This window comes from Alternaria burnsii (assembly GCF_013036055.1).
Source record: "Alternaria burnsii strain CBS107.38 chromosome Unknown 752, whole genome shotgun sequence".
In the NCBI taxonomy this organism is placed as follows: Eukaryota; Fungi; Ascomycota; class Dothideomycetes; order Pleosporales; family Pleosporaceae; genus Alternaria; species Alternaria burnsii.
Window position 1 is genome coordinate 1038178 of NW_024066114.1, and position 13233 is coordinate 1051410.

The 13233-nt window shown below is 50.2% G+C and overlaps 5 protein-coding genes across 5 annotated transcripts; 3 read left to right on the forward strand and 2 right to left on the reverse strand.

The window, feature by feature from the left end:
• Positions 1–496: 496 nt before the first annotated feature.
• GT037_006448 (fad-binding domain-containing protein) lies at positions 497–2261 on the reverse strand (the record flags this gene model as incomplete). Its single annotated transcript, XM_038931495.1, has 4 exons — positions 497–962; positions 1006–1595; positions 1656–2021; positions 2073–2261. 4 exons carry the CDS (start codon positions 2259–2261, stop codon positions 497–499), a joined length of 1611 nt encoding a protein of 536 aa, XP_038785992.1.
• Positions 2262–3394: 1133 nt separating this feature from the next.
• Positions 3395–3988, forward strand: GT037_006449 (uncharacterized protein; the record flags this gene model as incomplete). The annotated part of the gene is made up of 1 exon (XM_038931496.1): positions 3395–3988. One exon carries the CDS (start codon positions 3395–3397, stop codon positions 3986–3988), a length of 594 nt encoding a protein of 197 aa, XP_038785993.1.
• A 760-nt stretch (positions 3989–4748) lies between these two features.
• GT037_006450 (uncharacterized protein) lies at positions 4749–9336 on the forward strand (the record flags this gene model as incomplete). Its single annotated transcript, XM_038931497.1, has 4 exons — positions 4749–5049; positions 6866–6960; positions 7223–7337; positions 7388–9336. The coding sequence occupies 4 exons, from the start codon at positions 4749–4751 to the stop codon at positions 9334–9336; spliced, it is 2460 nt and encodes an 819-aa protein (XP_038785994.1).
• A 751-nt stretch (positions 9337–10087) lies between these two features.
• GT037_006451 (uncharacterized protein) lies at positions 10088–11467 on the reverse strand (the record flags this gene model as incomplete). The annotated part of the gene is made up of 1 exon (XM_038931498.1): positions 10088–11467. One exon carries the CDS (start codon positions 11465–11467, stop codon positions 10088–10090), a length of 1380 nt encoding a protein of 459 aa, XP_038785995.1.
• A 901-nt stretch (positions 11468–12368) lies between these two features.
• Positions 12369–12984, forward strand: GT037_006452 (uncharacterized protein; the record flags this gene model as incomplete). Its single annotated transcript, XM_038931499.1, has 3 exons — positions 12369–12419; positions 12479–12624; positions 12732–12984. The coding sequence occupies 3 exons, from the start codon at positions 12369–12371 to the stop codon at positions 12982–12984; spliced, it is 450 nt and encodes a 149-aa protein (XP_038785996.1).
• Between the last annotated feature and the right edge of the window lie 249 nt (positions 12985–13233).

The following is a 13233-nucleotide window of genomic DNA, read 5'->3' on the forward strand; positions in this document are numbered from 1 at the left end:
CAGAGGGGGTCATTTCGTGTTCGATGTTGTCTTAAACCGCAACCAGCCCCATTCACTGTGAAGAAGCTGGCTTTCGGGCAGTTCCGACGGCAAGATCCGCGTAGGGCAGAGCTAGATCATATATGGCGAATTACCATTGATGTAGAGAGAAGGCAATGGCAGATGCGGCATGGATAAAGCGCTTTCCAAGCTAAACTTTGAGAAGTGGGGAGGCAGTGGAACCATAGGAGAGTATGGCAGTATATTAGACTTGGTATGCATGTTTGATAAAATGCGATACATCGCCATGCAACTGCTTGGCTTTGGATTCCACCTATGACAGTTTTGATGCAAGCTTTCACATCGATGACTTGTAATCACCCGTAGCGATACTTGTGCTGTCCTCAGATGGCTGTGACGAACGCAGTCGGCATTACCAATCACAGTGGGAGGAACTGAATCTAACTTGGACGAACAGTGTGGCCGGTCTATTGACAAAATGTATATCACGCTATCCCTACACACTCGCGCCAAGCGGTGCTTTTCCATGGAGCTTGAAGTACCCAGGTTGCAAGCTCTGAAAAACCTGTGTCGGGTCATATTTGTTCGATATAGCTTGCAACCTTGCCATGTTCTCTGCACCGTACCCAGCTACGACAGGCTGATAACCACTGCTGTATGGCATATAGCAGTAATCGTTATCGACTCCAAGATCCTTAGCCATGGTCTTGGACACTTGAATATAGTCCTCAGCAGCCTTCATCATCGTTGTGTCGTCGCTAGTCTCGTTCCAAGCCATGTACACCAAGACGTGGAAGAACGGCCCGTCTTCAGGGTAGAGACCAAGGGCATTACCGCCGTTCTTCTGCATGGCTTCCAGCGCAGGCTTGGAGAACGCCTGGAAAGCAATGTTGACGGAGACGGCGGGGAGGGCAGGTGCGATCTCGAAGAAATAGTCGGTCATCTCTTGGATGAGCTCGGCGCTCATCTACAGATGTAGAGATGCGAAGTCAGTGTATGTCTTACATGCATTTCTTACAGTCATAACTTGCCTTGAAAGATGCAGACCACGTGGAAGTGCGAAACCCAGAAGGCATATCATTACTTCGGTGAGGCGTCAGATCTTCGAGTGTGCTGTTGCTGGTGTTATCTTGCATGAATGGAATGCTGAGGTACTCTTTCGCGATTTCGGGAGGGTTTGCGAGATTGACTGGAACGAAGTATTCCAGTTCGGTGAAAGCGAGCTGATAGGTGTCGTACGTCGTGAAAGAAACGACATGTGCAAGCTTTGTATCTTTCTCAGCATTGTTGATGGCATTCTCGAAAGCGGTGATCAATGCTGGCGTAGCACTTGTGTCATGAATGCGCATGCCGCCCCACATGGGAGGCTGTACGATGGTTTGATAGTTGAACGTGGTGACGATACCGAAGTTGTTGCCGCCACCACGTAGGGCCCAGTACAGATCCGAAAACGCTTTCAGGGATGCGTTGACGATAACTCCAGACGCAGTGACGACTTCATAAGAAGCGACATTATCGCAAGCAAGACCGTATTCATTCGTGAGGTCGCTGATGCCTCCACCGAGGGTAAGACCGCCAACGCCGACATGTGCTGCCTACGTCATGTTAGCGCATATCCAGAAGTACACTTCGCTGATCGAGCGAGCTGAACATACTCGGCCGCCAACAACAGTCAAGTTGTGTGGAGTGAGATAGTGGTAAACATCTATCCATCGATTGCCCGGACCAATAGCAACAGTCTTCTCGTCATCAGAAAGCCTGCGTGTAGTAAAGTCTTTCAGGTCAACTGTGATACCCCCTTGTATACTGGAAGCATCCGGGAAAGCTGCATGTCCGCCACTCTTGACAGCAAATGGACACTGGGTAAGGCGAGATATCAATACTAGCGTTGACACCTCCAGGGTTGCCCTGGGAGTGAAAGTGCAATACGGCTCAACGGCTAGTTGTTGATTTGACCAATACTCTGCATTCTGACCACTGGCAACCTTCGTCTTACCGAAGACGACCCTGAGTGAGTCACACTATGTGGGAAATTAGCATATGCTGAAGGTAGGCACGGCATCCCTACTTACTGCGATTGAGCAGCCGCTTAAGGACGATCGGACGACCAAGTTTGCCAATTCAGGAATTGCGGACACGTTGACCCCGTTACCAATGAGGGCATTGGTTACATTGAAGTCTGGTGCTTCGAATGTATCTTGGGCCAACACCCCTACGCCCACAATTAAGATACCAGATATTATCTTCTCAAAGAGTCTCATAACAGTAAGAATGTGTAGGCTTCGATATCAGGTGGCCAGCGAGGCTGACCGGGCTTTTAAAGCGAATATACGCTGCTGACCCTGCATTAGCATGCGGCGCAGAACATCTAGATTCTATACGGGTATTTGTAGGATCACCTCCCCGGTTTTGGAAGATCACTAGCAATGGGCCACGGTCACATCTTACAAGAATCCGTCAGGCGAATCATCGTGATCTAAGGAGTGCCGAATGAGCTTTTACTAGGTAATGGTGCCGTTGTAGTGAGAAAGTTTTTGACAGAAACACAGAGGTAGAACAGAACAATCGCACCGATATGTATGAGCTTCGCGGGATGAGTAAAGAGGATGCGGCAAGTGGGAAGATTCCGGGGCGCTGCTTGACGACCACGCCGCAATGCCAAGATGACGCGGACGCGGGCGAACCGCATCGGGACTGCGCCAAAGCCAGCCTAGCGCTTTGCCTTATCGATATTGGACCTGGCTTCTCAAAGCATGCGTCTGCATCCCGCAGTTCTCAAAACCTCAATGTATTATCTTCTTCAATGCAAGAACCTTGCATGATCCTACTCATGCTACTAGAAGACTGGATACTAAAGGACGACGCTATCATAACCTCTCGCTGAAAGGTTCCGCTGCATGCGTGACAGACCCTTCCGCACCTTATCTAGGTAAGACAAAGACATAGGGACCATGGTGCACACTCTATAGGTGTCCGATACCAGCGGCTATCCGCGAGCGTCTCATCCAAAGTTCCAAAAGTGGGCGCTTTAAAAGGTCAAACTCGACCAGGGGCAGAGACTTACCCATTCGGCCCCCAGCACGCGCCAGGGTATATAGGTAGTTCACGATCATATTGTGTATGTTTCGGCGTGTAGACGGCTACGCCGACGTCACATACCTTCGCTGTCGTCTATTTCACACCGAAACTATGCCTCATGAAGTCGCCAAGAGCAAGAGCGGAGCCTCAAGCGGAGAAGCAGGCAAGACCTAGGTTTATCCACCAATCGACCTTGGCCTTCACATCATGCAACAAAACTACCTACATCAGCGCATCAACTCCTACGAAGATACATTAGCTTTCCCAAGGTTCAGACCACCTACGTAGATATCTTCTGGAGGTTACACACATCAACATGTCCGCCAATGCGCTCATCGACTCGCTGAAGAGCGCCAAGCTCCTCCCTTCCGCTATTATCCCAGAGTCCTTCACCCCCGCCCTGGACCTCAGCGTCAAGTTCTTCTCCGGACTGGCTCCTGAACATGGAAGCCTCGCCCGCGTGAGCCAGGTCAAGGAGCAACCTATTATCTCCATCTCTTCGCCGCCAACATCTTCCGCCGCGACCTACACATTCATGATGATCGATCCAGATGCGCCGACCCCAGATGACCCGAAGTTCGGTTACTGGCGCCACTGGGTCGTCGCTGCTATCCCTTCTCCATCAGCAACAACGTCTCCAGACGACATCACCACGAGAGGAAAGACGCTGACGCAATACTTGGCACCCGGCCCGAAGGACGAGAGCGGACCGCATCGGTATCTGTTCCTCCTCTTTGAAGAGAGCGCGGGCGAGAGCTTGGAGAAGGCAGACGTTGGAGGAGAGGAATTTGTAGAGAGGAGAAGCTTCAGAGCAGAGGAGTTGGCGGCGAAGAAAGGATTGAAGTTGGTTGGAGTGCAGTGGATGAGGGGAGTGGGTGATGGGTGGAAGGGAGAGAAAGACGAACTATAGGAAATTCTGACTGTTCGATTAGGAAATATTCTCTTTCGATAGATATACCACATACAGTTCTATTTTTGCATATCCTTGTTAGCGAAACTTGCAGTGGTGGCTTCACTTGCTTCATGGGAGTATCAAACCTGAACCAAGACGATCTTTGGATGCATGCAGATCTCTATAACCCTGACAAAGGCCGACTACGGAATGGGCGAGCTACCGAGAATGGCATACCTCACCACTCTTTGGAGTTCGATCCGGAAACGCGTTGTAGGGGCCAGGCTGTTAACGAAAATACACACTTCTGTGTAGTAGAATTAGAGCCGCACAAGACTACCCGGAGCATGGTTCCTGCAGGACGACTTCAAAACCATAGCCACGACCTCTTCCTTGTGATCAAGGCAAACGCACACAGCTCGAGTGGGAATATTGTTGCTAGTTCGTTAGACATGGATCTGACCGCCGTGCAGCGTGGCCTCCAGTCAGCAAAGCGCGCTCCTCGTTATCACATGCCCCTCCCAAACGACAAACAAAGGCGAGATCATCTGTACAGCAAGCTGAATACCCATCCCTCCCTTCATGGGCCTGAGAGCCTTCTTCGAGAGTCAAGCGTCTTCAGCTCCACCTACTCAGCCTCTGATCGCACAGACACGACCCAATTTCCGGTAGCATTGCCCCCCCGGCTGTCTCCGCAAACAATTGGGACTCCGCGATTTTACCTCAGACGGTTTCACCTACTACATCACGTCCGCGTCAGTAAGCACCAGTAATAGCTATGGATGAATCGCAGAATGACATACGTTCTAAGGGCAAGAAGGTCAACACTACTAGTGTAGATCGAGTGAGACGCAGTTCGCATGCTGATACAAACCCTCGGTCCGGTTACATTATCAACCAGCGTTCGATGATGGCGCAGAATTTACAGAAGCAGCATAATGGGACTGCTCTTAATCTCTCAAACTTCAACGCACAAGAGCAGAATCAGACCTTCAATCTCAGCCATAACGCACCAAGCCCCACACCGAGCGCGGAGGAGAAGCACCTTGGAGGAAGCAGCACGCATCGAAGTAGTAGATGTTAGTTGATGGTAAGCCTGACTGACTGCACATGCATCGATCGTTGTAACTTATTAGAAAGCTCAATACTATTTCACAATATACCAGTGACGAGGAGTTGCCGTTTTCTTAATCCACCCAATGCAACACACCTTACTACTATCAACAACATCGTCTGGTAAATTATGAATGTTGTTCACTCTTCGACAAGATACTCCACCAATGGATGATTGGAACTACATGTTCTATAGATACTAGCGAAGACACTGTTTCGTGACACGATGCTTCAATATGTGGTCATCGGAAACACTCTTCACGACTACATTACATACAGCGCCCTCGGTGGTCTTCCGATCGATGGTTCCTTTCACTAGGTCGAAGACTCTCATCGTGAGCCCTACTCTGCTTCTTTTCGTGTGATTTGCGATTGCGATATCTTAGTGTGTCGCGTGAGGGAAGTCGATCGCGTCTTGGACTGATAGATCGGCGGTCTCGACGTCGTTCTTGGTGAGCATCGGGTCTAATCGTCCCCTTCTGCATGCCTCCCGAAGGCGCAGAACCATGTCTGCCCTCCATTGATGGTGGCGAGAGCATACTGGAATGCTGAGATATGATTGGAAATGTCTGCTCGTCATCGCGACGATCAACACGATGGTTCTCATGAGCCTGACGACCATCATGGTCGGCACGATTTTCTCTAGAAGCGGATGGCTGCGGCGCAACCCTCTGATCATGAATGCTTGATGTTAGACCTCCGAGGTGGTCGGAAGGGCCATTAACTCCTTCGCCTTGGTGACGCCGTCTAGTGCGTTGGTTGTTATGCAGGTTTGCACGCTTTGTTGATTGATGGTTTCCGGGGTTTTGCGCATCAATCTTACTTGCTTGCGAACTGCTTTCAACGCTGTTTCTCCAGCTCAAGACCTCACTTCGTTGCCTTTCAGCCGTTTTTTGTCGACCAGAATCCAATTCCGGCATAGTTGACAGTATATCCTCTATATCATTATCACTAGGATGGACTCTCTTGCGTCTTTCTTTGTCTTTCGAACCACTATCTCTTGTTGGGTTTTCATCGTCTCCTCCGGAATTGTCATTTGACACCAATCGCCCTGCGTCTCTCCAAACTTTGACTAATATCTTATCAACGTCTGCCCAAGCCTTACGCCACCTGTTGAGACCATGCGATAGGTTTCGTTCACCTCTTGTCAAGTTTTCTTCGAGAATAGCTTGACTGGCCTTAAGCCGCTCAATGTTCTGGGATAAAGTCTCCAATATCTTCTTCTGCGACGCGGTTGGTTCTTTGTTCAACTCGGTTTCTGAACGTTTGACACTCAAGTGGTGTTTGATTGACTCAAGAGTCCCAGCAATGTCAGCTTGCTGCATAAGCTTCCGGCGCCTCCATTTCTGAGCATCTTGTAGTGCAGATCTGTAACCACATCCTATAGCGAGGGCTGTCTGGATCTTACTCTCGAGCTCTTCTGTCAAGACAAGAACAGAAGTCTTGCGTCTGCCATCTCGTGAGTTTGTAAGGCGCGGCTGCAAACCGCCCGTATCCGAGCTACTGGCAGTTCGAACAACCCATGTTTCACGGGCTCTTTCCGAGAAAGTCGAATCTAATTCTGCGTTATCGTACATGACTTTTACTTGGTGGGACAGGGTTCTCCCTTTTTTTACGAGAAGTTGCGCGAACTCTCTGTGACTTTAAGTGAGATGATCAAGCCAGCATGACCCTTTGACATCAGTGTCGCTTTGTATAACAACAACAAAGACGGCGTCTATGATATCAAGTACGCTATACCCAGATTGCTCTCATGAAAGACTTTACTGAGAAGAACATTAGATTCGCCCTTTGCATATGAGACATTGGAGCCCATGAAGCTGTTTGAGGCTTGTTGGGTAGATCTGAACACGCTCGAAGCATATGGAGATTATCAGGTTTGTGATGAATGCTGATGTACATTGCGTGCATACCATCAGACTGACAGATACAACTACTAAAAAATTATACACCATTCACTTAGTCGTATCACAACTCTCTCTTGGTCCATCGAGTGCCACGATAGGAAGCCCATAACTATGGTGAATTGGTTCTCTGTGGGAGCTTAGGGTTCTTGCTGCCGACGGACCTGTTGTGTGTTACTGCATTACGACTCTGAATTACATACACTTCTCCTCTCTTTCATCCTACCTCTAATAGCTCCACTACGCAACCACCTCCACGGCTGGGCGTTCAACGCGATCTCAACCGCTTTATCATAGGGACGACTCGCTAGTACTAATTTTACCAACAATGACAGGCCATTGTGACGAAGGTAGCACCTAGTATCTCCACTAGTCTTATACGCTTTGCTAATTGTAGTAGAGGAAGAGCATTCACGCCGACCACAAGAAAACCCGAGGAGGCGTTTTGCGTCGCTCCCCGACGACGACCCCTTGCCACTTCAGCGCGAACAAGCAGAGAATAGCGACTCAGATACCTTGACAAGGGAACCGATAAATTCGGCTCTTTCCAATCTGCCAGATGCTACAAGCCCTCAAGAAAAAGATCATTTGCCTGAGCCACACTGCTCTCAACAAGAGCGCGTGCCGGTTGCCGACAACCAAGAGGGAAGTCACACAGCTGTAAATCGCTTGCAATCTCCACCATCTCCACGAGAAGAGCGTAGCCCTGCTCATGATGGCCTTGAGGACACAACGCATCGCCCCTCTGTCCCACAACAGCTGCAGTCTGCAGTCGTTACTGACGTATCCCCCAACAAGGGACAAGAGTTGCTCGCAGAGTACGCAAGATTACGCCGACTGCCCATTCTCAGTATCGACCTAAACACGTACGATGGTCAACTTCAGTTCTTGGCCCTGATGCAAGACTTCGCTTCATGGATGGCTTCCAATGGTGGTAGTATACAGCGCGGAAACCTCGGTCTTGAGATACCTGATCTTGCAGCAGTCTTCTACCCTCAATACGAGGGTTTAAACACGTTGATCATGTCCAAGTGGTCGACTCAGGTCCCAAACCCGATACAAGGTCGCTTGGATCATGTCTTCAGTCCCGGAGACATGTTCTGGTTCCGCACTTCCGAGTATGCGGCGAACCCCAAACAGCAGTTGGGCGACAAATGTGGCATAACTGCTCGTGGACTCATGCTCTCAGGCTGGAGACTTATCCTAGTCCTGAAAGTCCTCCCGAATGTGCTACTATGCACCTGGGGCCGAACTGCTGGGGACAGTGATTTGAGCAAGACAAATCGCAGGGATCGATGGCAGTTTGCACGATTGCTACGATCTGACCGTAGAAATTGGCCGAGAGATATCGAAGCCAAAGACAGCCCTCATGGAAATATCTTCATGGATCCGACAGATGCGGGAGGCTGGCCAATACAGGATTTGAAGGACCATTGTAACTTCAATGTGCTTGTAACTCAAGAAGTCATCCCCACCGACGGTTTCAAATATGCGGGCAGACTCGAAGACGAAAGTCATGAAATCGTCAAATGGATTCGCAACACCTTTTACTTTGGGATTGCAGTCATGCCTGAAGCCCCTACGGGGGTCAACGTGACAGCAGTGCAGCGTGGAATAACAGACATCAGGACGCCTAGATCTCCACCCCGGGTACCAAAACGATTAAGGCGAGATTTCTTTGCAACAGCAGACAAAATGTCACCTCTCTCCCCATACGTTGCACCGCCTCCAGGGCATGCCCCAGTATATCAAGACCTCACCGCTACTCCCCCCGTTCCTAGGGGTCCTCGCGGCGCAACTGAGGTGCGGTTTGAACGCGATCGGAACAATAGTGCTGGACGGAGGTTTTCTGCTCGTTCGACGTATGGTCAGGATCCTGATCGGCAACGTGGTCGGTCGAGAAGTCGATCACCGCGCGATCGTCAGAACGGTCGATTTCGAGACTATTCTCGAAGAAGGTCACCGCCTTCTCAACATCGCTCCGAAACCCCTGAAAACCGTGGTAGACCAGAAACACGTGATCAGTCTACCCACCAGTCAGAAGACTACGACCGATCTCAATCTCGACATCAGCGTTCGCCGACACGTCGATTCGAACAGCCTCCTGGCTTGCGTCTTGATAATTATATTAATAAGCCTACGTTGAACGCGTACGGGTTGGTCGAAGCCAATGTCGTCAAGTATGATGACCACGATGGCGATCGCCTGCTCAATTACAACGCGAATAGTCAGCCGAGCAACCGCGATCGAGGCCGCGGTCGTGGACAAGGTGACTACCACGAGACCAATCGTGGTCCAGGAGAACGCGGGCCGGGTGGGGGCAGAGGACGCGGTGGTCGTCGTCGTTAGTTGGGCGCGGAAAAACCTTTTGTTCGCTCTGCACGTCATTTAGCCCCTAGTTATGTAGCCATTTTATATTTAATCGACGAGCGATATAGATTGTGTTCGGTCCCTGTAGGTGGCGATGGAGTCCATGCGCATTCCACTGCTGAGACGACTAGAAATTCCTCGTAGGAATCGCGGTGGGAATTGCTGAGCTTTTCATCATGTGGAGGAGTATCGTTCGGTCGGGTGTAGTGAGTGTATTAAGGTATCGGTGTGGGAAATAAAGGACGGTCGCGACGTAAGATGACGGCTCTCAGACGGTCTGGCTGTATTAACACCGTAGGCTTTGTTGTATCCAATCTTGGTCTGAAATTAGTCCTATACTCTCTCGTCTCTCTTTAAATTGTGCATTTGTGATTCGAGCGTGTTGGCTGACCGTGTAGCGCAGTATCAGTATCGAAAATTCGCTTGCGACAGGTAGTGCCATGCACAAGACTCATGTGCTTGGAGCGCGACGGTATGCTAGCCATCAACAGACAGAAGAGTGGAGTGTCGAGTGGACGCATCTTGAGCTAATCCGAAAGCGACCTACAAAAACACGCTAAGTACGCGTCGTGACATCACTAACAGCCATTGGTCTTCATTGCGAGTCTCCAATGGAATCTCATTTTAGCAGTAACACCATCGCGACATATTTTGACTTTTTGTAAGAACCACTTTCGATTACATCGGTGGCTACAACTCATCCGGCAACTATAATCCTTATCGCATTCGGTCATCTATCTAGGGTTGGCATGTTTAAGCTCTCACCAGTTCCGCAGCCGGGCTTAAAAAAGTCGCGAATGGACAGTCTACTAGATCCCGGCGTCTGTCCTGCAACGGGTTGCATACCCGATTCTTCCTGTACCCACCCGACAGCCGTATGTTCGGGAGTTGACGTTCGACTATCGCTAGCTATCGAGGGTGACATTTTCTGTAACTTTTTTTCCCTTGGGGTTCGGTCAATTCGCTTCCGCTTGCTACCACTAGGGTGACAACTATGAGCTTCAGGAAATTGTTGAGGTTGCGTATCCCCACTGTCATACTGTAACGCCAGTCTTCGAAGACCGTCCTGGAACTCTTGAGCCTGTTGTGAGATTGGTACGATGTTCAGGAAAACCCTCCCTGCTGTACTCGCGAGTCTATCGTCGACATTTGATGCGCCATTTGACTGCTGAACAGAATTTGCAACACTCAGTGATGGCGAACCTGCAAAATCGACAACTTGAGCATCTCCCTTTCGAAAGCCGTGTATTTTGGGAAGGTATTGCACCGTTTTTGCCACACTTTCTCGAGGATCTCGAAGGATCTCGCTATTATCGCATATGGAACCCGCCATACGATTCAACTCCACACCGGAAGCAGCCGAGCGAGCTGGCGAAACGGCAATATCTCTGCACGGGCGGTCGTTACCGAACCTTGAAAAGGATCGAGAGCGGGAGCGGGATGGCGAGTGATCCCGACGATCTGGACTACGCGATCTTGAGCGTCTGCGAGGCTGTCGGCTTCTGGGCACTGAGGCTTCCTGCGCATGCGATCGTCCGCGCCTATATCGTTTGACTTTGTCGTCATCCACCCAAACGCGGTCGAGTTCTTGTTGTACTGAAAACCAAGCGTTGGTCCATCTTTCTCTACCGAGTTTCACCGCTTCTTCGTGCTTCTGACGTTGCCGTTCATTCCATTCCATAGTTTTCCGACACTTCAGCCGCTCTTCTAGGAGCATTTTGAGACCATCTCTTTGCTCACGTGTCGGCTTTCCCGCTCTTCTCACCTTCTTCTTCGTGAGCTTTATCAAATGGTTCAGCTCGTCCTCCCAAGACTGGGTTCTTGCTTCCTTCTCGAATAGAGCTTTCATTTTGTCAGGAACACCCTCAGCAAAATTCCAGTACTCGTGAGCGATGCACAGGGCATTTTGTATCTTTTCCGCAAGAGATCGGGACATCATCAAGGCAACGACCCACCTCTCATGCTCCAAAATGTTTACAGTCTTTGTTGGTCCATCGGTGTAACTATCTCTGATGTGGTCTTGTGCCGTCCATCGTTGATAAATACCTTCCAGTTGCTTGGAATCGAACTCGGGATCATGTTCAGGATGGAATAAGTGGTAATTTTCCATGACGGGCGGAAAACGAACGAAGGCTAACAGAATGAACCGTGATATAGGCTCGAACAAAGGAGGTGAAAAGCTCCACATTAACCCGGTTTAGGAAACGCGGTGTTAGTACAACAACGAATGTTGACTTCGCTCACGCCGCTCACTTACAACGAGAGATTCCTATCAATGTTAGCAGAACCACAGGACTATGATAGGTTCTTCATCCAATCCTCAATGCAAGTACCTCTATATACCAAAGAGCAGATGCGATAGCCTCCATGATTCACTCGAGCTAGTGCAGGCTTAAGGCAGAACGAGGAGACAGGAGTCTATACAGTCCCGCGAAGCAAGTACTTTATGACGTTCACGTAAAGCCCCATGTTAGCTCATGCAAGATGATCTTATGAGGTAGCCTCGAGAGGTATCATGTTTCGTGTTGCTGGTTTAAGCGAATACCAAACTTCATTACAACAAGATGGCAAGCCAATACCTGGCGCATTATGTCTGTCTTTGCGTACTTAGTCACGTTCGCACTGTACAAAAAGCGGCTCTTCTGACGCGTCACCGTGATATAATGCCAAGTTATGGTCTCGCCGTAGGTACAGGCTAGGTATGATACGAAGATCCGTGGTGATCTGATGAGGCTGGTTGGCAGACACGTGAAAGAAAGGTAGCGATGCGGCTCTTCCTCCAGCCAGGGCTGGCTGCCAAGATATCGGAGATTGCCGGCGTCGATCATGACAATTCAAGCAAGCATCGCTCGTCAACCACAGCAAGAGCGCCAGCTTCCTCTCCACGGGCTACACAGCATGCTTTGGGTAGTTGCTCGCCTTTCCACCATCGTGCCGATATAGACCATAGACTTTCGCTCCTACGCCAGCTCGCATTGCGTCGCTTCCGCCCACTACGTCACGCGCAAACAATGGGCATCTGCTCGTCGTGTTTGGGAGGGCGAAAGACTTCCGAGGCAGACGTGAGTCCTGTCATACTGTTTGCTGTCGCTCTATGCATATCGCTGACACTTTCCTGCAGCACTCGGATAGCTCGCACTTGCTCGGAGACCCTTACCAGCCCAACTATGGTACCGCCAGTAGCACCCACAACGCGCCCCAGCCCGACCCAGAGGAGCTTCGCCGTCAGCGAGAGAACCTGGAGCGCATTTGTGCTGAGACGAACGAGTGAGTCCTGCCTTCCTCGTCCTTCGCCGCTCCTTCTTCATAGCCCTCCTTTCCAGCCATCGCACTTTCCTCCATCTTAATAACAACATGACGCTCATCTGTTACAGGCAACTGATCCCCGTCTCTCAACCGAGCGCCCTCCCGGAAGTCACCCAACAGCCCTCCAAGAACGACGAGTACGCTCATCTCTTCAACGAACGCTTCAAGTCGATACGAACCGAGCGCCCATCCTCCGCTGGTGACCACGAAGATGACGAGACCACTTGGCTTGAGAACGCTATCGGCAACCAGGGCGAGGATGAGCTGGACGAGATCAAGCCAGCTAAGGGACAGCTGACGATCCAGTTCGGTCAAAGATAGAGACGCTCATACCGCAGGACCTGTAGTCGGTCCCATCCTCTGGACCCCTAGCCTGGGCTGAGGCTCTTCGCACCTTTTTATATTGTTCTGCATTGCATGAGCGCCAACACGGATACCCATAATCTTTCCTTTCTGTTGTCTTTCTGTCTTGACATGAAGCCTCTTCTTACGTCTTTCTTAATACTAGCATAATCATGTCTGTCTCATTATGAAATCTTCTCGGACCTTTTCTGTCCTTTGTCTGGCAAG